The sequence below is a fragment of the Ptiloglossa arizonensis genome, chromosome 13, assembly GCF_051014685.1.
Source record: "Ptiloglossa arizonensis isolate GNS036 chromosome 13, iyPtiAriz1_principal, whole genome shotgun sequence".
NCBI lineage: Eukaryota > Metazoa > Arthropoda > Insecta > Hymenoptera > Colletidae > Ptiloglossa > Ptiloglossa arizonensis.
Window position 1 is genome coordinate 11764443 of NC_135060.1, and position 24942 is coordinate 11789384.

General features: G+C 40.9%; 1 protein-coding gene across 1 annotated transcript in view; it reads left to right on the forward strand.

Moving 5' to 3' along the window:
- The window catches only part of LOC143153765 (uncharacterized), a 173531-nt gene that overhangs the window by 31244 nt on the left and 117345 nt on the right, over nt 1-24942 (forward strand). Inside the window, exons 2-8 of the mRNA XM_076325284.1 lie at nt 4748-4859; nt 8981-9171; nt 11514-12615; nt 14491-14744; nt 16970-17092; nt 18104-18361; nt 21207-21386. Of these exons, the coding sequence (XP_076181399.1) occupies nt 4748-4859; nt 8981-9171; nt 11514-12615; nt 14491-14744; nt 16970-17092; nt 18104-18361; nt 21207-21386 (2220 nt within the window). The remainder of the gene's footprint in view (nt 1-4747; nt 4860-8980; nt 9172-11513; nt 12616-14490; nt 14745-16969; nt 17093-18103; nt 18362-21206; nt 21387-24942) is intronic.

Below are 24942 nucleotides of genomic sequence, written 5' to 3' on the forward strand. Positions count from 1 at the left end.
GGCTGCCGGCGTCAGAGCGATCGTTACAAAAGGTAAAAGCTCACGTCTGTATTTTTCGTCGAACGAAATCGCGTTGCGAACTCGATGGCGGACTCGGCAAGAGACAGTGCGAGCTACAGTCAACGACGATTTCCGCGTGTTCGAGTACACGTACACACCGCGCACGTACGTCTGTACGTGTGTACATTGGCGAGAAATTAAATTAAGAAAAAAATATAATACAAAAAAACGCGAAAAATAAAGGGAGACGAAATTTGTACGGTCCTACGCAAAAAAAAAAAAAAAAACGACCACCATCGCGCGTAATGAAGCCTATTTTACGCGTACGGAGTTTCGTTCGTTCCATTAATTCTTACAATAACGCTCCGCTGAACGAAAGTTATTAATACGTTTCGCGTTGTAGTTCGCGTTTCTCATCGTTTTTATTTCGAAATTAATCGCATCGCGTGGAAATAACTCGAAACAAATTTATACGCCGTGCAATTTTCAACCATGGAGCTATACATTAGTGAAAAAAAAATAAAAGATACGCGAAACGAAGAAGAGGAAATAATCGCTAAACAACGTTGTACAGGGGAAAAAAACCGCGTACGTGGCTGTAAAATTTAATTTCAGGACGATGAAACACGCGGGTGGAACCGATTCAGTAAAGTTTCGAAAGGTTGGTGAAATTTTAAACGATTTTCGATACATCGTCGAAGAAACGGCGAGAGGAACAAAATTTAACAACGTCGAGGAAAACTAACGAAGTTGCTCGACGAATCGTTGTTCCGAGGACACATCGTTATTATAAAAGTAATCTCAAGGAGGTAACTTTTTCCCAGCCATTATTTACCGAAAATTTCGGTACGTTGTTGGAGAGATGCGATAGAAGTAGCGAAAAAGAGGAATTCTTTAATTGTTGCAATTATCTCCGACATAACGGCGGAGATATTCGAAACAGCGAATGAGAGCGCAGCGTGGAAGAATCGCTGCGACGCGATATCGGCTGCATTTGCATCCGTTTAATTTTCCAGGGAAAAAAGGGTCGAACCGTGGCCGAATGTAATCGCAAGAGGCTTTCGCATGGGTCGTGGAATTTTTCCGATATTTCATTTCAGGTAACGAGCACGACGGAGACTTAGCATTCGACGTTTGCCCGCGCCCCATTACCTATCAAAAACCATTCACCCTCGTCGACGTTTCTGATGGACAAGTTTGACTCTCGAGCTCGCGATTGATGAAATTAGAACCTCGGTACGGCTCCAGATATATTCGATATCATCGACGAAACATTCCTCCTCGATTCTCTCCGCACTTATTTCAACGTCCACTTCTGAATACGACGAGCTCGGTGTCGTCTCAAGCTGGACCTAATTACGACGACCCCGACATTCGTGGAACTTGACATCAACAATGTTGGACGCGAGAAGTAGGACATCGATGATGTCAAGCCCGTGGGACACCGTACCGTAGACTCGGGACGCAGGAATAACAATACAATGATTCTACCACTCGTGGGAGTCGATTGGAACGACCGTAGACTCGTTCACGCTCGTGGACTCCTACAGAGACAGTATCTGCGCTTGCGCGACGCGATTGCAAAGTCTTGAAAACGATACGATGGAAAACGGCAGCGAGAGTAAGGAGGATCTAGAGGTCCACCAGGTTCCAGAGAATTAGACAGTCTCTAAAATCTCTGGAGATTCGCAAGAGTTTGCGCAGTGAGTGGAGTCCTGAGGTTACCGGGGACCTGTGTAGCCCCCGAGGGCGTTTGAATTCTTAAGAGAGTCGCGGTTCTTCGAACTTCCCAAGAGTCACCGAGAGCTCTGGGTTCTACGGGATCTCGAAGAACTCGAAAGATTTCAGAACTCGTTTCTATCGGATCTCGCGAGTCGGCGGTAATTGTATACGATGCCGTAATTCTGAGTTTCACTGGGACAAGTACGTCGGTACTCTTCTTAGAAGTTCAAGGTCATCGGTGTCGCGTTTCACGACTCACCAACTCGTATCGTTTCCGAAAGTTTCACGATCCTCTGTGCTTCGAGTGTGCGCATTTCGTTTCCAGTTCGATCATTGGCGATATTCTCGGAGATTGTACGTGTCAATTTACGCGGTTCACGTTCCGTTGTTTCTATCGGTACGATCGTTTCGGAATCGGAACGGATTTCTTCAACGCGAGTCGGTTCCTTCTAGCCGTGGATACGATTAGCATATTTCGGTTTAATTTTGTTTCTCTGTTTCCGTTCAGCTTCGTTGTTCTTGTCCCGATCCGGTCGTAACTAGGATTCTCTTATCTCGCGGTACGATTGTTCGGTACTGCTTGTATATCCATCCCAATGTACGTAACTAATCCGCAAACGTTAAACTGGAATTTAGATCCTATCGTTGGTTGGAAATTTTATTCCGAACAAACGATGGTAGCTTAAAGCCGGCCTATATCTGTAGACATCCGGTCTCGCTGTGTATGTTACAGTTCGTCCCAGTTCTATAGTTTCTCGCGGGAGTTTATCAGCTTCCTGCTAGATTTGGTAAGATGTAACCGCATCGGGCGAGCTTTGGCGGAATTCCACTACACCTTTTTGCATCCACGGGACCGGAGATGTCCGACACAGCCGAGCCGTGTTTTGCCCTCGAGTTTCGCCATTAATCGTGGAATTAGTTGTTTGACGTCACAGATGAAAACACCTATAAATTTCGTTCCCCGAATGTTGCTTCGTATCATCGGCGACACTTTCAGTCGCTCGTAAACATTTATGCCACGTAAAACTCCATAGAATCGTGATTTTAACAGCTTACTTACGGACAAACTACTATTTCGTTCTCGTGGACAGTTCGGTCGATCGACGAGTCTTCGAATACCTCAAACACGAGAAAAATGTTTTTATCGTGTACTTTGTTGTCGATTGAACGTGACGAGTCGGGGAACGCGAGGTTTTACAACCAGACCGATACAACTTCGAATCGAAATAAAATGAAAACCACAAAAGGTAATTCGATGCTCGTTGTTTCGTTTCGAAGTACATTCGATGACATTATACTCGAAGTTGTTCAAATTGGACAAAAATTTCGACAATAAATTCAATAACCTCGACGCATCGAGCGACCGTGTATCGATCCACGATGATTTGCGAAGCACAATTGGCTACGAATAACTCTAATTTTATTCAGTAACAAACTCCATTATTTCTATTTTCGTTACTTACACTTTTTATGCTCGAACCACTAATATTCACCTTCCGATATTTATTTTCGAGTATTAAATATAAACGAATACGCAATGTTTACGTATTATCATTAAAAAACGAAGTCCAAACTAAGTTTTATCGAACGAGAAAACTTATGGAGCAACCTAGTACTATATTGTTCCATAAGTTTTATCGAACGAGAAAACTCATCGAGCAACCTAGTACTATATCGTTCGATAAGTTTTATCGAACGACAAAACTTATCGATCAACCTAATATAAGACAGGATCTGCTAGGATGCCTTACCGATGAGTTCGCTAGCAGGCCTGGGATGAAAGCTCTTCCTTCTTCTTCCTATTTTCACTCATCCACACTTCCGTTACACCCTTTAGAAGCCACCGCAACAGTTATTGGCATATCCACTCTAAATAAAACGTTGGCGGGTGATGGCTGCGAAAAACAGACGGTCAATCGTCGAGAAGGTTCGAGGAGAAATTCGCTCGAGAACGAATTTTCAGACATTTGTTTACATTGACCTACTCGTTGGACCGAGCGTAACAAGAAATTGTTAGGATCAACAAGCTTCCTTTCGTTTCTTCAATTATCCCGACGAAGTTTCCGTGCTGCGGATTGCCCATTATAATGCCACGTTCGAAGAGATCGCAGCGGAAAACTCATAAGCAAATTGCATCAGTTCGCGGAACGCTCGTCGAGCAGCGATTTCCGCGGGCATCTGTACGCAAAACGACTATTGCGAGCCAGCCACCGCCGCCGCACCACTTTGTTTCCACGGTGCCTTTCGCTTTAACCGTTCATTCCCCTCTCGTCGCGATAAAAAGTTCAATATCGAGCTGAAAAGCTGGCGAGCAGAATAGCGTGGCAAGGGGGCGTATGCAAGTACTTTATTCCGGCGTTGCAAAGTGGCGCGGGTTCCATTGACTTCCGGTCGAAGTTCGAGCGGAACCAAAGCGAAGTTCCAAGATCTGGAACTCGGGGAAACTTTCCACCTCGTCCAGGTGAAAAGTTTCGCGAGCACCCGGAAATGGAAACGTCTGCGCCTCTGTTTCATCGTGGACCTTGCATCGCGAACGGACCTCGTTTACTTCCTCTCATTGTTTTCGATGATACATACTTTTCTTTTCTTTCTCTTTCTTTTTTCTATTCTTCTCGACGCGACGTGCAATCCTCGAGGTCTCGACTCGCGCGTTCTCGCTCGATTGAATTTATGCGAGCAATGAATGCAATCACTTGCACCGAAACCGAGTCTAACGAAGGAAGCTTCAGGAACGATCTTCACCGATTGCAGTGAAATTAGGGGTGGCGATAGATCTGTATCTACTGTAAGCGTAACTGTAATTTTAACCGTAGCGCGGCCAATTTTGAGAAAAATAGGTGAAAAAGTTTGGATAAATTTTGTTGTCTTGTTCGTGCAATAAAAGGAATCTTTTGTTCCGATTTGAAATCTAGTCATGGAAACTTTTCCCTTTTGGGAAGTTTAATTATTAATTATTAAGTCTCTCGTCAGAGTTGGTATATATTGGTAGGAGAAGATGAATACAAGACGATTTTGGTGTTTTCAGGGTACTGTCAAAATGCGGAACCGCGAGAACCATTCGGCAGCAGAAGTGTTGCCAGGAAGTTAGGCACTCTGCGGGACGAGTTGCAGGCTGACGATGCCGATCAGTCGTACGCGTAAGTATTGCACATACTGTTGCATACAATATTGCAGATAGAAGTGTTCTTCATCGATCGATTTTGCGCTCGAGACGGTAGTCAACAACCGGGAGTTACGAATCGACGAAGAACGATAGCAAAGATTCGAGCAACCAAGAGTCGAACTTTTCGAAAAGTAGTTCCCTGTGGTAACAGCCCGAAGAATGAGCGACATTAGGAAGTTAGAGTGGGTTTGCAAAGCGGAGAGACGGCTACCCAACCTCCTTCAGGAATGTGTAACACGTGTTTGCAACTAGGGAGTTAATAAGCGAATTGACTCGTTAATTACCAAGGCCGACCGTCGTATCTGTGGAACAGTGTCAATTGCTTTAATGTCGATTTCAAAATAGCAACGATTACTTTATTTCACTCCGTTAAGCATTGAAGGGAAATTAACGGTGCATTTGTAAAGCTATTCAACGTTCAGAATTTAGTATCGGGTTGTTCGGGTACCGTTAACTATGCGAACTTTTCTTCCAATAGGATCATACGTATACGTCCAATATGCATAGCAAGTTTGATCAAATTGAATCAGAATTCGCCCATCGATGTTCTATATCCAGGCTTCCACGAGTCGTTGAAGAAAGTTTGAAGAAGATGGTTGATATTTTTTAGTTATTTTTTGTGCCCCGTATACATTTATTTTTCGAATACAATTTATGTACAAATTACACAATGTGTATCGATTTTTCAGTTATGCAAGTACGTAACGTAATAGTTACGATTTCTGTAATAGTTTACACTCTTTTATATCCAAGTGAAAAATTTTCACAAGGCATACGTAAAATATTTTAATAACACTTATAATCGTTCCATTTGTTTTTTAAACTTCTTACAAATACCTCTCTATCATACAGCTGTGACTCCTCATTGTCAAAGTAAACTGGAAATAGCATCGGCTACGCCAATGCGTACTTCCCTTTATTGCATAGGATGTTTTATAATGTGTGGACATTGCTTCAAGAGTGAAGTCATTAAAAAAAGTAATGAGGAAAGTTCGTGTTAACATTTGTCCCATCTGACCTTGTTTCCGAGTTACAGCCATTCTTGCATTGTATCAGTTGTTCACGTATCATCACACAAACTGCTATTAGAAACTCTCCACGAGCACTGCTTTTATCAAGAGAATGGACTGAAATGGTACCTACGTACAACTTCATGAAAGTGTTTACAAATAGTCAGTAGAATTGGAAACAGTTTATAAATACACGAGAGTGCAATTTTCACCGGTTTCCGTTCTTGCAGCTCCTCGCCTAGAAATAGATTTCTATAAACACCGAGTATTGTTGTATTCGATAAAGGTGAGGTTGACTGAAAATACTATTTAAAACCGTCCCCTGTAATGTTTTATTTATTTATTAAAACGGTAATTTTAACAATTGGGAGCGGTTTGAAATTTTTTAATTACTTTACGAGGAAAACCATCTTCATTTTTTCAATCGTTGTCCGTTATAAGAGAATATTCAAAGAAGTTTCACACCCAGACGCAAAAGTGGAGGGTTCGCTCTTTAAAACGACCCCACGAAGATCATCGTGCGGCTATTTTTCACGGATTTACAGCAATTTAAATATGGCGAGAGTTTCGGTCAAGTATTCGGAAACTTTTGAGCGGTAGCGTAGATAGAACCGACGTACCTAGGTTATAATTCACGACCCGTTATGGATAGCATCGATTCGAAATATCGTTCTCGTTGCCGGGTGGTATCTGGTTATCCTTGTTAGAAACGAAGATATTTCCAGGTTAAATTTACCCCCGGAGCACAATATTCCGAAACATTCCGTCCGGTGGTTTCCAGTGGCTGTCCGCCGGAAACAACCTTGCCAATTAACGAAAGAAAAAGTGAGGGGTGGGCCGATGGAGGACGTCACTCGCGTTTCCTGACCCCGGTAACAAGCGCGTCGCGCTACTTGAGCGAACTCCGATCGGAGCGCCACGGAATCGTCATTAAACCGCAACTTCGACTTCGATGTCGCTCCCGGCCAACGTGGATCAAACGAGCGGATGTCGAAGTACGGCGAACCGATAATTACGCGGCTCACGATATAAGGGGTGGTCGTATTGCGTATTCGAACTTTCTAATTGGTCGTAACACAGCTGGACTGCAGCCACGGAAGCGCGCTGGTCACGCGTACCGACGCGCATACAGCGCCGCGCACGACCGTTTCGGTAACTACATACGTGTGCGCGATTCGTAATTACCGAAGCGACGCGCTTAAGGCATCCGCGACGTTGAAACGATCCGGCCCCCAGGGCGCGCTTGTTTGCGCCGCGACGTCGCCCGCTAATAAAGGAATCTCGACTTTCTGCGGTATTTTCATTTACAATCGTCGGAATCCACCGAACAATGGACGCAACGTTTCGTCTCCCGTTCGTCATTATTGCGATTGTCGGTGCTCTTCAGGACCGTACCGATGTTCGTACGAAATTATCCCCTGCAATCCGAGCCGGCTGGGGCTTTGTCGTTGAAACGATAATTGAAATTTCCATTCTGTTTCTGCGCTTCGATGTATCTCGCGACCACTTTTACAACATTGTTGTCGAGCGGGCTCGGATTCGCGCAAAGGGCTACCAACCCTCGTTGAAGTTGCCGCGTTCGAAAAATTGGTATAGAATCCGCGCGATTGACGATTGTCTTTAAATACATTTGGAGAGAGGAATTCACCGGTTATGCTCGGTTTCGTGCAACCATTGTCACAATGATTCCCCGGATTCGAGTAATTGTTCCTCTTGCTATTTATGTTTCTTTGGTGCGAGCGATCGACGTCGGTATGGATAGAGTTTCGTTTGGTATTGGGAATCAAAATTTGGGTAGTTTCCATTGCGTCTTCGCGAGAGTGTCGTCAATGAATTGGTGGAGATATTGCGATGAAAACGAGTCCAAGTACGATCTTATTCGGATTATTTTTAATCGAAGATTGGACATCGGACGAAGATAGAAATCACTACCCCGCTTTCAAGCCAGCCGACTGTTCCGATTTTGTCACTCGAAAGCTAGATTTACCGTACGAGCTACGACTCGATTAGAGGATTAGAGGCGCTTAGAGATCGATCAAGAAAACTCGAATAGAAAATGAACTAATAATACTGTGGTAATGCGAGAGGATGAAAGAGATTGCGTGTTGTCCGGAGAGAATTCGAAGTGTTTGGAATAGACGAGCGAGTGAAGAGTGAAAGAAGAGCGATCGAGATAGCTGAGAAAGATTGAGAATTAGAATGAAAGGGAATGAATGCGTGTGAGGATACAAGGTGCGAAAGAAGAGCGTTTGGACAGTCTTTAGCGGCCATTGGCAGTTATTGGCAATCAAGAGCAATCGTTGGAAAATCATCGAAGCGTGTCGTGTTGCGAAAGAACAGCGTAGTCACCGTAGTGAGTGTAGTCAGCGTAGTTATTAATTGTGTGTTTCGTTAATATTTTGTTCCTACTACTACATCATTCAATACACGTATATCCTAGAACTTTATTCACCCTTATTCTACAACCACCGCTACTTACTTAAATAAAATTCCTAAAATACGTTACAAATTTGTAGATCCATAAGTAACAAATACCGCGCGAACTTTCGAACTTTCGAATCAATCCATTCCAACTTTACTCGTCGCGTCTCGTAAACTCCGAGATACTCAATTATCCAATTTTAATAATTACACATCGACCAGTGGGGTGTCGCGATTGCAAGTATTTAATACTTTTTGTCGCGTAAATAAGAACTTTCGCGAACTTTTGAAGAGGGAGAACTGTTCCGTTCGCGTTTGAATCGAACATTTCCCGCGACGAATCGAAACTCGTGATCAGACACTTGTTCGAGAGACGACGAATCCCTAATCGTGGTAAACGGTGCTAGAAGAGCGCAACAAACGATCGGTCGTTTTTGGAGGGAGTTTGCAGATGCTGTTTCCACGACAGAATTTTTAATACCGGAGAAGGGTGCCAGTGAGCGGAGGGTAACTTAAATAGAGAGGTACACGATGTTATGCATGCTGAAAGGAGGTCGGGGAAGGGGGCAGGGTGGCGGTGTTACGAAGTATGGTCTTTCCATTTTGTCGAGAGAAGAAGAAGAAAAAAAAAAGGAAAAAAACGTTTGGCTGTGTTGTCCATTAGCTGGGATGCGTCTCGCGAGGGTAAAAAGGCGCTCGATGAGAACGGGAGCTCTCTCTCGGCGCGGAACGCGGCAGAGGTGCCGGGGACGGAAGCGGAAACGGAGCCTCGGGCTGACGGAAATAGGGACAAGGTCCTCGTTCCACCAGAAGGTGCTTCTTCCAACTCATCCCTTCGGTCGGCTCTGAATGTCAGTGAGTAGAAATGTTTGCTCTTCAAATCGGACCGAAACAGACGCTGACACGAGCCTGTACCCTCGAGAGTGGCTACAATTTTCGTCGCGTTAAGGGTTGGTAATAACGGCACCGGGTGGAGGAAATAAAAGATACCTCTGTACAATTTTTGAAAGTTTAATCATTTAACGCCAGAACTATTAAAGAAGACGATTTAACTTGTTTCGAACTTCTTTTCAAAATTATTCGAGTATTAACGGTGTCTTTGTTTACGGTATTCGTGGACTATTATTGAAACAGACAACTAATGGTACTGGTCGAAAAATATAAAAATTGTTATTTTCACTCGTTGTTGTTCCGTTTCGATTACTTTTGATGCATCCTGTACATTGTCCTCGTCGCTTGTCAAGTGAGAGGTTACGATTTAAGAAAAACCTACCTTTTCCGGTTATATGAAATATTGTCCGTTCGATGACTACTCTTTTTTTATTTATAATCGTTCGTTTAATCCTTAATCAGAATTTGCAATTTCCTATTAAATATTAGATTAACGCTAGAACTGCCAAAGGGGTCAATTTGACTTGTTTCAAAATTTTTTTTTTAAATTACTCTATTATTAACGGTGTCTTTGCCTACGATATTCGTGGACAATTATCAAAGTAGACGACTAACGGTACTCGTAAATTAATTTGCCTTTTCCCCATCAAACTTCGAAGATACGTGTGTGGTCTGATAAATATATTAAATACGTTCACCGTTGGTAGTTCTAGTATTAAGAATATATTCTCGATACTTTGACGAATTTACAATTGCAACGACAGGAGATAAGAAATTCATTTTTATTTCGATATAAAAGTAAAAGGAAAACGATTGTACGTTATTTGTGTATTTATCGATGATCTATAATTATATCGGTGGAAATGTACAAAAATGATAATTATCTTTCGGTGACGGGATCGTTCTGTCATTATGGAAATAAATGATCGACCAACAACGAACATGTTCCTTTTAATCTTCGTCGTTTTCGTTTTTAATTGGACGATCGTTTTGCTGTTTTACTTTCGTTAAATTCATCGAAATAATCGTAACAATCTGGCCAATTTCTCGGGACTTTCTAAGCAGCAATTTCATTGTAACAAGTTCCGTTAATATCGTTTCGTAAATATTAATCAATGTTTGCTGTGGATTCAACATTAACGCGACAAACTTATTGTTAGAGAAATACCGATATTTACCGAACAAATGCAATCTCACGGTGGCAAATTTGCACATCGCGATACTACGAAGAAGTTCACACAGAACATTAGCGCTACGCGTTATTATTTGAGATGTGAAATTGAAATTTTGTCGCGTATAGAAGTCCTTCTGCTTTATTTCGCGGCAAATAGACAGTGCTCGCGGTACTGCACGGGTCTGAAATTAGAGTCTATCTTCGCTAACAAGTCGAAAGATAAGAAACTCGTCCCGAGGAAAACCTCCGTTGATAATTTTCCGATTTACACGCGTTCCGTTGCTTCGTTGGTAATATGTTTACGCTTTTCCTCAATTTCAATGTTTGAAAGAATATTAAAAAGAACTTGTCCGAAACAGACGTTAGAAAAATCTTGTCGGTAATTTCGCCCGAAGTTATGTAACTACTTTACTACTTACTTAAAAAATTTAATCTCTTCCTTCGCTTCTTAAACATTTAGAAGCCGCGAAAATACATTGAAAAGTTTCCCCTCTGTATTTAATATTCTTCGTTTCAGTTTGTTCCTTATTATTTTAGTTCTTAAGCATGGTCTCCACTTGTCTATCCGTAGTGGAGAACCCGAGTGGTTAATTTCTACTTCTAATTTCTGATATCTGTCGCTTTGTGTAAATACACGTGGGATATTTTGTTACGGTAGGATGTGGTATTAAAATCGTTGCTTTTTTATCTACTAAAAATAGACTTTATCGAATCCCACTGTCGACAGTTTTTTAATAATTCGTTTTACCGATTTACCAAAGACTCGCTCCGTTGAAAAGATTTAAGTAATTCGTCCCCCATGTTCGTATCAAACTTTAAGTCCAAATATCTCGAAAACGAAGGCCCATTTTGAAGAAACCCATTAGTATTTTTCGTTACCAGGTATGTACCATAACTTGCACCTACTACCGTCTCAAAAGCGATGTCCACTACCGTAAGGTTCCCTCGTCGATCCAACGAGACGAGTCGGTAAAGAAAAACAAACGTTCGCGCGGAGTTCGAGTAACAGCAGACGACGAACAGTTTGTTCTTGTCTTGCTCGTGGGTCGATCGTTTGTATTTGTTTAGATCCGCTGACTCGTCTCGTTGGCCCGAGTGTACATATATTTGGCGGTAAATTGTTCGTTTTCAGTGACAACATCGAGCGGTCGTCGAAAGGGGAACAGCGGTGACAGATCGCGCAAGAAACGTCGCAAAGGTAAGGAGTCCAAGGTCACGGACGTGAACCGTCAACGGGAGACCACGGAGGACGTTCGTGAACACGAGGTCCGAGGGAAGAGGGGCGGTCAGTCGAAGAAGTCGAAGGACACTCCGGGGAGGAGGTATCGCGCCGAGCGACGAAGGAGGAGGAAGAACCGCGAGCGAAAACGAGAGAGGAAGAGGCCCAGGCAGAACGAGGAGAGGACGAACGGTCGCAGAACAACCAAGTTCAAGAGACGAATGAACGACGCACCGGCCGCGTTGCTGCTCGGGAAGCTGGACTCTCGTGTCGACGAGGACAATGGTTCCGGTTACGACGCCTCGAACGCGACGTGGAGGAGCGGACAATCGTTCTTGAACGGCTCGATACCAGACACCCCGAGCGTCACCGCTCCGTCGAATGTTCAGGATCAATTGACCACCGAAGCCACCAAACGATCGCCCCAGACCACCTCGCGTTACAGGAGTTACGAGAACACGGTCGAGAGGGAGTTCTCCAAGCAGCTCGAGAAGGAGATCTCCAGGACCCAGATGGAGGATCCGGCTAGCCTGGAGAACCGTATACTGGGCAGCACGTTGACCAAAGCTTCGTACAAAACTAACGACCGCAAGGAACAGAACCCTGGACAACGCGGGGAGGCCAGGTTAGGTAGTTCGAGGTACGACGCGGCGAAGATGCTCGGTTACTCCCGCACAGAGGAGGATCTCCCTATCCTCGACCTGGAGAACGAAGTTCTAGCGAGGACCTTGAAGGATTACAACGCGTACATGACGTCGAGCCTGAAACTGTCCGTGTTGCCGCGACGCGGCGAAATCGAGAGACGAAAGTCCAGCGGATCTCATCTTCACGGTAAACCCATAATCGACGACGCGAAGTTCGAAAGGTTCGCCGGAAAGAAGAGCACGGATACGACGCCGGCGTCGTCGGCCACCACCTTGATGTACGACGACGATACCAAGGGCGATTTATCATGCATAAACGGGACTTTCCTACCGGCCCCCCTCGTACGGCATGCACTGATCAAATATGTAAAGTAAGTGGCTTTCGGTATGAATAATTCAACTCATCTCGAAACGCCGCCGACGGTGGATTTAGTCGAAGCGATTTCCCTTATAACGATGAATTTTCACTACGTTTACGAACTTGTCCCGTGCATTATGTTCGCGCACGTGGCGACAGAGTTGAGCTCGGCGTGCAACCAACGTCATTTTTATCGTATCGTTTTTTAACCTTGTCGTTGGTCGGTTTCTCGGGAACAGAAGGGTAGGTATTACGAGTTATAGAAGGATTCGTCGATGCTTGAGATTTTTTCTACCAAGAACAAAATTCTACGTGCAGCACGATAGTTTCTGGTTGTACGAGTACATTTTTGCCCGATTTGACGAAACGGAATCGTTTCCGTTTGTGTTTATTTTTTTCTACGCGTCTCGGCGATACGAAGAATACCAATTTTATTTGGTAATGAAAATTCAAATTTTCGTATTTGTCGTTGCGTTTTCGCGAGAGTATTATCAATGGATCGGTAAAGTTTTCCCGGTGACAATAAGTGCAAACACGATGGTCTTTGCGCAATTTTTAATTATACGTAATTAAATGGTTTTCGGAAACGATTCGAATAACGTGTAATTAAGAATCGTCCAAACGAGGTAGCATTTCGATTCATTTTTCTAGTGAAAATTTCTTTAGTCTATTGATGATAATTCTATGCGAAGATGCATCGAAAAATATAAAAATTGTTATTTTCACTCGTTGTTGTTCTGTCTCGTTCACTCTTGGTGCATCCTGTACATTGTCCTTGTCGCTTGTCAAGTGAGAGGTTACGATTTAAGAAAAACCTACCTTTTCCGGTTATATGAAATATTGTCCGTTCGAAGACTACTCTTTTTATTTCTAATCGTTCGTTTAATCCTTGATCAGAATTTGCAATTTCCTATTAAATATTAGATTAACGCTAGAACTGCCAAAGGGGTCAATTTGACTTGTTTCAAATTTTTTGGTTTAAATTACTCAATTATTAACGGTGTCTGCCTACAATATTCGTGGACAATTATCAAAGTAGACGACTAACGGTACTCGTAAATTAATTTGCCTTTTCCCCATCAAACTTCGAAGATACGTGTGTGGTCTGATAAATATATTAAATACGTTCACCGTTGGTAGTTCTAGTGTTAATAGTTAGCGTACTTTTTTAAACGATAAGAAGAGAATAATCGTACACCGTTGTAATGTCTTCCGTTTGAACAAAATACTCTAAGCACCACTCGCGGGAAGAAGACTCGACTCGCAGGAGGAATTTTCCAATCAGCTCTATTATGGTTCACTTTCCAGATTTCTTCGGAACTTTTCAAAGGAGCATTGCCTGTTCGTCTTCAAGAGGGCAGTCGAAACGTCTATAATTACTGTTCCCGTTCCCCGTTCCGTTCAGGGTTTCTGCAGACGCTCTTAAAAGGTCCCTTTCAAAGCTCTCTCCCTTCGTTTGTTCTCTAATCGAGCACACGCTCGCCTATGACGCCTATATACTGCGAAGAACCTGTCGCTCTATTGATGCTGAAAATGTTCTCTTTTCGTTTGAAAACTGAATTACCGGGGGCAACTTCGTAGGGGAATTGTACGAGAACCGGAAAACTTTTGGATCGAAAAGCTTGAACTTTTCAATACTCGGACGTGCTGGAATTACCTCGTGGTACTATAAAATATAAGAGGATCGAAGAAGCGAGGGAACCAGGTGAAACAGAGGAACGATACTTAAACATCGACGAAATAAAAAAAAAAGAAGAGAAAGAAGAAAGAAATAAGAACGAAAGATTTTAAATTGTGATCCTTTTCGTCCCTTTACCGACATTATTTATTTTGTTCGTTACTTTGTTGCCGTGTGCTCGAACGTTCTGACTACCGATATTTGTTCAAGGTCATCGATACCGGGCCACGAGTATTTAGAAGCCGACTACGAGTGCGCCCCAGGATTCTACATGGTGACCACGACAAGTAGATTGCTCTGTAGAAATCGCCAATGGGTGGGACAGCTGCCACAATGCAAAGTCAAGCAGAAACCAGAAGGTGTTTGCATCGGGGCTTCCTGTGACCACGTTTGCAAGGATGCCGATGGCAGACCGAGGTGTTTCTGTTACAAAGGCTACCGGCTAGAAGGCAATTTGTGCATTGGTACGTTTCGATTCTATCTGTATCCTTTTTATTAACATCTTTGTCCTTCCCGATGAATCCAATTCCTCCACCTCCAATTTTAACACGCTTTTGCAGGAGGGTAGGTTACAGATTCCTGGTGCTACGTGTAAAATATTGGTAAATTCTTGATAACTTTAGAGAAGTGATAGAAATATTTGGTTGTTCTGAAAGTCATTTTATTCTCCAAAATGGAGAATGTATAATTTAATAAAATGTTTATACATTCTAAAAAAATCGTGTTTCATTTTCACCAAAAAAGAAAAAAAACGAAATGACTTTTAGAACAACCCAATAGCTTTGGATTTATATTACAGTGCATATTAATCTTTGATAGAGTGTTCATACCTAATACTTTACACACAGCATCAGAGATCTGTACTCGTTCGCCTTGCAAAAGCATATTAAAATTGGAAAACCTCTTAACGAAGTACTTAATTGGTCACGTACATTGGATAGAAGTTTGATCCTATTATTATTTTCTGAGAGTTTCAAGACTGGTAAAATGGCGAAGAATATATTTCTTTTTAAAATATTTGGAATAATTAGGAACTTTGCAACATTGAAAGTTTCTAAAATTAAAATTAAATACAAATGTACAAGTAAAATGAAAATTTGAATCCAGAAGTATGCAGATATTTGAGAGTGGCCAATCAAGTGTCAAAAAAGCTTCGCAATATAGATCTTCTTTGAGCACATCAACAGGTTGAATATATCGTTCAAAAATGTTTAATTTATATTTAATTTATATTTTCTTCAGTGTTTTACATTGTTTTTTCATTTCACGTATCTTCGATTCATCGATTAGGAAATTTAATACGATCGAGTACGCAATTTTATACCGGTTCTTCGTCAGCGTATGGATTCAACTCGACGACAGCCTTGTTGTCGTAATAAAATTTCTTCCATAACGACACATCGTAAAGATTACCGTTACTTTTTATAATCTAATAATGCTTTGATAGTTCGTCCGGTCTGCGAGTTCTTTCTTCTTGATTAGTATCGGCGCAGGAATGCACGACGACGCTTACTTTCCTCGTGGAAGGCGATAGGCTGTCGAGACGGTGAAAAAGAAATTTCTCGAGATGAAATATCGACAGGATACTCGGTGAAGTATCGACAGCTTCCATGTTCTGTGTTCGACAAGTTTTTCCTACCGGTATTAAAATATCAACGATTTCGCACAAAATCCTCCTCTCTCTTTGTTTCCGTGCAGAACGTATTACCGATCGTCTTTTCATAAAAGATAAGGAATGTTACGATATTTTATTATCGTAGATTATACACGAGTTCGTTTGGAAATTCTCAAAAGAAAAGAGGATCGAAATGAAGATTTATTGTTCAAAAAAATTTCAGTAGTGAAATTTATTGAAACGACAAATAACTCTTAATTAAAGAATACATTGGAAGGATTTACGCAAACTGTTGATTCGTTTTTACATTAATAATTATACACATTACTAAAATAATTTGGAACATGTCGTTCGAGGTTAAAGTAATTATTATAATTAAAAAATGATTTTGGATATCTAAGAATGAAAATTAAGAAAGAAAGTTAAGGCATTTCAATAGAATACAATGAATCACAGTGAGACAGTGTCGGACAAAATATACGGGAGTAATGTGCGATTTAACTTAGTCTGTTCGATAGAGTTAGCGAAAAAGCTAGAATTAAACGAATGTTTAGGTTAACGGATTCTCTTGTTGCGTCACGAGCAAAAAGCACGACGATAAAAACCCCGTATAATCTCGTTAATCTAGATGAATTAGAAGGACAAGCAGTTCGAATTACGCGAATGTCCGGAATGAACGGAGCTTGAGAAATGAAGTTACACTGAACTGCAGGAAAAATATGAAAATAAAATCGAGAGAAAAAGTTTGGTAGCTTGGATCGTTTACAAGAACGAGCGTTACGAGTACGAAGTTCGAATTAACGAGGTTCGTCGCATTTAGATTTCCAATCTCCGAAGTAGAAAGCAATCGTGCAAACAATATTGGGCGAACAATTTTTTCAATGTTACGATATCGAGTTTACGGATCAAATTACCGTATTTTTCCACAAATAAAATGTTCAAACAACTAGAATTAAGAAACAATTACGAGCAACTGTATCTTCGTAACCGTTTACACGTTCCCAAAAAGTCGTGAACGATGCGTTACGCGAGTTGGCCAAATTCTGTGTATTACACGTAGTCGTTGAAATTCAGATGTGGACGAATGCGAGGATAACAAGGGAGGTTGCGAGCATAAGTGCGTGAACACCCCGGGATCCTTTCGTTGTGAGTGTCCAAAGGGAATGAAACTACGCCAGGACAGGTTCACGTGCTGGGGTGAGTGATTTGCACCGGAATATACATTCCCGACCGAACAAACTCTTCGTTCCCTCTCGAAAAGCAACAAGTGTAAACGCGAGCGCGGGTAAATCCGTCGTTTCATCGATGATCACTGCCGAACTGCAGTCGTTGACGTGTGTCACCGTTCCATTTAAATATTACCTTCCATTTAAATATTATTTTTCCACATAATACATTAATTTCGTTTAATTTCGAACGCTTTATTCTTTTCATTTCTCTTTACCATATTTACATGTACCTCGATGCTGCGTTTACCGAGTATTTTCTACGTATTACTAAATGGTACTTAATCCATGTAGTAATGATATTGATAACAATAATGTCCAATTTTGACGATACCAGATAGAACGTATGGCGTGATTCTATGCAAAGTAACGATAGTAATTATTTAAACGACCGCGCATACCGGGATAAAGATTTATTAGGTTTTCGATGCGAAACGAATTTAACGATACTTCAAGCTAGAAGATAACGTCTGCGTAATCGATCGTTCTGAATATCGAAAGCAATAAGATTCGAAAAGTTGTTCCACTTTCTTAATTGTCTCTGATTCTCCACAAAGACAGCCGGAGATCGCGATTTTACGTTTGTACGCGATCGGAGCTCGAACAAAGCTGAAACATCGTTTAAAATTGTAGGGAGGAACGAAGTGCGTGTACCGTGGAAAGATAGTCTCTCGTTACTTTCAACTTTCCCTCTTATCAATTTTTTCGTATCCCCGTTTAAAAAAGAGCGACAGTATGGTACCGGTTTCTAGAATCCTTCTGAATTTATTCTTCGTGCGGGAGGACTTTTAACGGGGTCGTTTGAATAATCGAAAACGTTCGAAATCGAAGGATCGAGAAAATTGCCAACTGAGAAAATTAATCACATTCGAATCGTGTTTACCTCGGTAAACGTATCTTTGTGCATTCGAGGAACTAATTTATCCGAGCGGGTCTAAAATGTCTGTAAAATGATTCGTTCATTTTCGTGCCTATTATTCAGACATCAACGAGTGTCTGTTAAACAATGGACACGGGCCTTGTCAGGATACGTGTCGGAATACCATTGGTGGCTATGAATGTTCCTGCGACGGTCTACAGGACACTGTCCTGTCAGCCGACAACCACACGTGTCAGGACGCGGGTCCGTGCAGCGACAACAACGCTGGCTGCTCCCACACCTGTCTCTCCACGAAGGGCCGGGTGTTCTGTCTCTGTCCGGACGGTTTCGTCCTGGAGGACGACTGGAAGACTTGCCAAGGTAATAGAATTCTCCGCTCGTTTTTCCTTTTTTTTTCTCTCTCCCTTACCCCGGACTCGCAAGGGAAATTCAATAACCCATACCGTGTGCAACGCGAGGAATATTAAGTCACTTGGTGTCCAGGCGAACGGTGCAAAATCGGTAACTTGACCGCGTGAGTTTTGAATTTAATACCACGCGCGTGCGTTAAATTCAACCAGCGTTCAACTTAATTGCGAAACGACCGGAAGATCGTTTACTTAAGGTGTTCGTCTAATTTCGAAACCCTGAACACTGATCGTCGAGATTCATTTTCGAGGAAACTACCGAACACATCGACCAGAAATTCTCTACGTATGTTTATTGATATTCTTCGAACGTATAAGAATTCTTTCGGGTAGAAATCATTGATTTTGTACGAGTAATAAGGTACAAAAGAGTTACTTTCCGTAATTGATTTTACGGAATAAAATACAAAAGATATCGGTGAAGTATTCAAAGGAAAGGGTTAAGTCGTTAGATCATCGGAGCAACGTTAATGTACAATGATTAAGCGTGTTGGGATATTCGAATAGAAAATTTGGCAACGTCAAGATTTGCTTTGGGTGTTTGTTTCGCTTTTCACTTACTTTCTCGTTAGATCAATTAAGAATGCACCTATGTCGTTTCAAACGTTTGCATAGTTGAAAACGCCATTATACAGGCATGGTGCTCTTAATTAGACACGTCAGAGGAATCGGGAACGCGTTTAATACATCCACGATATGCGCGTTTAGCACGGTTATGAACGACGATATTAATTCCCTACGGGCTTTCAACGGGTGTTCCAACTTATTCACAAAGCTTTGCATTTTCTATCAACAAGTTAAAGGTAGAAGAAGCACTGATGCATTCTGTTCATTAAAAGATCGTTTTCTCTGCGTGGATATTTTCTTCCTCATCATCGATACGAACGGGTCCTTCTGATAATTATTTTCCTGCTTCTAACCGTTACGATCTGAAATGGAAATTGAATAAAACCGTGGAGAATTTCTAGAGGGAAATTGTAATACAAAGGAGAAACAGGCATAAATTGTATTTAAATATCATAGTATTTAAATTATAATAGATCAAAGTAACTTGTCAATGCAGTTGCCTTAACATCTTCAGGGGTGAATTGGTTCTTTGTGTATATATTTAACCCTTGTACGGCAAAAACTGGGTCTTTCTGAACTCAACGTGAACTCAACCTTATAACGTCGAACTTCATCGCTTCGTACTTCGGTGAAACGTTTGCGTCAAAGAGGGAAGAAGATATCAGTATTTATCCAAAGTGAATCGAACTCGTAGAACATAATTTTATTATTCGTTTTCCGTGAGCCGAAGTAGGAAAATCTTGTGTCTCGATATATAACGTCAGACACCTTTGAAGCATTAATTGTAACGATATTTTTTAAACGAAGATGTATTGATAAAGCAAAAATGTAACAAGAATAATTGCGTACGTGTAGCGCATAATGAAACTGCGACGGTATGTTTTCTTTGTAAAAAAAATTCTTCCATTCTCCGTAGATTAAATAAATATTATTTCTGACGTTTTTTTTCTCATTTCTGCAAAGGAAAGATTTTACGAAATATAATTGAATAAAAATCTGACACCAAAGGGTATTAGCTCGGAGTACATTTAACTCTTTGACTCCATCGGACTTGAAATTAAAAACGTCCATTGTATGCGGAACGAGACAGTTACGATTCAACGTTGGATTACAATTCTTCCCGCTTGCGAAGCAAACAGCTTTTATTACGGAAAAAAACTCTTTGTAGAGTTGATCGAGGCAGTTTATTACAAAATTGAAGTAATAAATAGAGTATAAACGTACATATACGTTAAATGTATCAAATTATATCAAATATATATATACGCTTTTCGGATACGATTACAGTACCAGCGAAAACTGTATCAGAAGATAATAAAGCCAACAAAATGTCGAAATTATTTTTCCTAAGGGTTCTAGTTAATCGTTTAAGAATAACGTCTCCGGAACGCGACAGTACAATTAGAGGTTAATTTATAATGGTAATCGTATCGTCGTACAACTATACTGTCAATCAACACGACCTTGTACGACAGATTGTGTAGCAACTCCGCGTACTTGACATTTGATGCTACGAAAATGAAAGCGAACCTACATATTCCGAAACGAAATCGATGCAAGCTTAATATATTTTCGATACTTCCACACTCTTACATCCAGTATTACTAGATGGAACTAGTTTTTACCATATTGGTCGCAATTGATCAAGGCTGGTCGCGTACTATTGACGTTCCGGAGCTCAACAGCCTAATGTCAAGAGTTGAACCGTTGAAGGGTCGTGTTATTACTCGAAGCAAAGGTTTGAGTGAGATCCATCTCACAAGAGGACACCACGTGGTCAGTTTCGATTATAACGTACTTTTGCAAAATCAGAGAGCATAGGTTTCTAAGATAGGTTCAGTTACTCGATAATTTTAAAGGTACGAGTAATCAAACAGTAAACTGTATCCTCGGCTGTAAAAACTTAAAGTACCGTTATCGAAGCATCGTTTATATCTTCAAAATTATTAAATTAACTACACTTAATATTTTACACGTTAGGAATATATGTATTATCATCCTGCACAAGCACATATCAAATATCGATCACTTAGGATCCTTACCTTGTTAGTTCTCGTAGCTTCGATTATCGTTTGAGTAATCGTACGAGCGGTATCTGTACAAATTTTTACGAGATCCGTAATCATTTTTCGCGCAATAATTTGTTTCGAGTTTCGAAGGTGAAGATAAATGTTTAAACGCAGCGCGTTAAACGAACATTTTCACGTAGGAAAACGTGGTACTTTTTGCAGACGTGGACGAGTGTGCCCAACCGGACTTACAAACGGAAATGTGTCGGTACGGTTGCATCAATACCCCAGGATCTTATCGATGCGCCGAGCCAATGGAGCTGAAGGATCAACCGATACTGGACAGCCTGTCGATCACCTGCCTCCCTGGTTACGAGGCCACCCCCGATGGAACTTGTATCGGTAAGTGGTTTAATCCGTACAGGCGATTTAACAGGAAGTTGGATTTGCGGGCTGAGCTCTCTGGCGGATACTTTTCATTGTGACGGTTCACTTCGATAGACTCGAATTGTATTTCAACGTCGTGTTATGACCTTTACGTTTCAGCCGCGAACGTTTCTGTGTACTTTACCGAACGAATGGTGATTTTCGCGCGCGGCACGGGTCGACCCGCTCGGACCCAACGAATTAAACTTCTCGTTATTTGGATTACGAATCCACGTTCCGCGGAAGTCGAGGAAACGAAGTTGCACGAAACGCGTACCGATTCATTTACGAAACGTCATCCGTTGATGGGATTTCGGGATTTACGTTTGCGTTCTCGCGTTTGATCGCGATAATCGCTCTTCGAGGAATATGAATTGTAGATATTGAATATACATAAGAGTCGCGGAACACTGGTTTCGATTATTCAACGTGGTCCCAAGAAACTTTGGATCATTTGAATCGGAAGACATGGTCAGATTCTCGGGTAACAATTTTATTCGAACTTCCTCGAAAAGGTGTTCCGTATGTATTTCATTGAAACGTTAGAAAATTACACTCGATCGCTTTCATTCGCGCAAGAGTATTGGCATTAAGTATTTTAGACTTAACGTTGTGACGTACTGTTTGTTCTTTAATGCTACATGTACCTAAATTCTTCGACACACTCTTCTAAATTATACTGCGTAAAAGTAACTTGAATATATCGAATAGGTATAAAGTGTTGGTAAGTTTCGTTTCGGTAATTCGTAACGATGAGTTGATCTATACTTGACTGACTTTGGTTACGAAAAATGGTGGAAGCACAAATTCAGACACGGGTAAGAGTAAATTGGATTGGTTTCACGGTAGATCGAAATTAATTTTAAGTTAGTCGAACGGTGGAAAAGTGTGAAAACTAGGGGAAGTTCTTGGAAACGATGATCGGTTAGAATTTTGAAAAAAGTACAACTAATCAAGAAAGTAATGTTGTCGAGATGTAAGTTTTAGATTAGCACCATTTAATGACCAGTGACTTTACGAGGATTACTGTTCGTGTTAATCCGTTCTGCAAGGTTGTTTCAGGCTCTTTGCATTTAAATTGGTGTCCGAGATTAATAGTACAGGGTAAGATAATTTCTGCATCATAAACGGAATTAGGTATCCATTTCAAAGGTAACATTAACAAAGAGATCTTGTAACAGTAGCTACAAACAACGAAATAAAAGCGTTCCAGCGATTTAATCGACTAATTAACGGCCTTTACGTTCTTTATCTTTATTCATAGTCGCTCGGCTTCCGTTGAACAACGTAACTTGTCGTAGTTGATATTTCTAAATTTTCTTTATTAATTTTCAAATACTTACATAAATTTCTTTTCTACCCGATCCAATTTTGAAACCGTTACTATTAATAGTAACGAAAATTATCATTCAATTATCAACTGAAATAACATTCTCATTATCGTGTTTTAATCTTCTTACTTTAACAGTTTTCATTTTTCTCATTGTATCTTACTAGCGAGTTCCTTGAAAGAATTTTCATGTACTTTTCGTCTTACGTTAAAAGAAATGCGGTTCTTTTGAATTCTTAATTCTCTTTTGTAGCTAAATCTTTCAGTTAAGATCTTCCTGAAGAGGATCCTCATCTTTTCAAGTCATCCTATGATTAATGCGACTGTATTTCTTTTTTAGGAAAGAATGAAACGAAACAATTTATTCAGGAGTTTGCAAAACCATTTCGTTGAAAAGGAGTCGAGAAATATTAGCGAAGCGAGGTGTTGTTTGGTTGCATTCTTCTTACAAAAGTCTTCTCGTGAAAGAGAAATCGAAAAATTAGCGTACAAACGGAAAACCATTGTTGAAAAGGAAGAAGAATGATATTTCACTCTTTTGGAAAAGAGAAAAAAATACTCGCGTTAGTTACGATCCGATAAACCGGAACTTAAAATGCTTTGTAGCTTCAAATATATGGTCGAGAGAAAAAAAAAAGAAAGAAACCAGTCGCAAAAGCTCTCGTTTTATTATTTACTGTAAACAGCAATTTGTCAGTTTCGTACTTGTTAAAAATAATTGGTACTGTTCTACGTCCTTTCGTTAACGAAAAATGCAACGTTGACGCATCCCGAGCCACGTTCTTCGAGTCTTCGAGGAAACATATCGCAGTCTTCTTATATCCGGTGAAATGTATCCGCCATGGATACCGTAACGACGATATTCTTCTTTGACCGGTCGTAATTGCGTTTGTCGTTCATTTCGTAGTGAGAAATTTCAGAACAGCCAACCGATGGGTAGCACGATAACAATTCCCCATAGGGAGATGAGCGTCCTAACGAGATTCCGGCGCTTGGTCCTAGTCGTGGCCTATAATACCGTTCTAGGCGATCCGAGTACTTAATCGAATTAGCTTGCACATGGATCCACTTCGTAAGCCAGTGGCTTCTACGTTGTAATATTTGATCGAGATTCTGGATCATCAGCATTCGGAATATTGTCCGAATTAGTAGCACTGTCATTGCACTGACCACTGTTTCGTTGCTTCGAACGTCACGACGAGTAGAACGTATCGGTGTTTGCGAACTTATGGTTGAACTACAGAACGACTTACGTTGAGTGTAATTTCTGGGCTCGTTCGAGATCTCTTCAAATTAAATTTAATCAGGTTCGAATTAGACGATTACACAGCTACTTACAAGAAACAAAAAATTACGTGCTCCGATTCGTTTATTGAATCAGTATTCACGGAAGGGAAATAAGGTTGTTTGTGAAATATATCGAGACCTTTTTCGTTCGAATAAATAAAAGTGTGGGTAATGAATAAATAATAGTAGTAATTTGAAATGTATCGTTTCAGAGTAGTATTTATCGTAGTGGATTATTACTCGTAAATACTGATTCGTCGAGTCGGTGCCTCTCAAACCGAGGTCCATTTAGTACAAAGCACAGAACTCTGTGTACTCGTTAGCCTACAAATGGGCCTAGAAATGGTGCCCTGAAGTGTAAAATTGTTATCTAGTAGACTTCACAGTAATTGTCAGCTCTGGAACTGGTTCCAACTAAAAATGAAGTCGAATGGAAATTGGCTTCACGGCTTAATGCGTTCCAGTCATACCGGTCCGGCGACAAAATTCGCTCCAATTCTGAATTCAACGTTATATTCGTCCATTTGGTGCCCTTTAGACCACGTACAGGTATAAAAGATTGTAAATCGTCGTGTAGATTTTCGAGAATAATAAGCGAAATCTACGTTTTTCGTTCCCTTCGTTCGTAACGGAACAACTATTTACTTGCTGATAAGGTAGATGTAATTCATTAAAAGTTAACCGTAGAAGGAAGTAAACCAAGCTATAAATAATCTGGAAATATTCGGGGTCGGTAATCTCCGAAAGTTGTTTTAGAACGAAGGATAAATTTGGATCGAAAGCGTGTTTTTAATAGTATTTCGATTATAGGATTATAAACGGTGTTGTATATTTATTAAAATATTTTGAAAAGACGAATAAACGAAATTGTGTAGATTTATAAAATCGAACCTCTTCCAATTGACTCAACGTCAA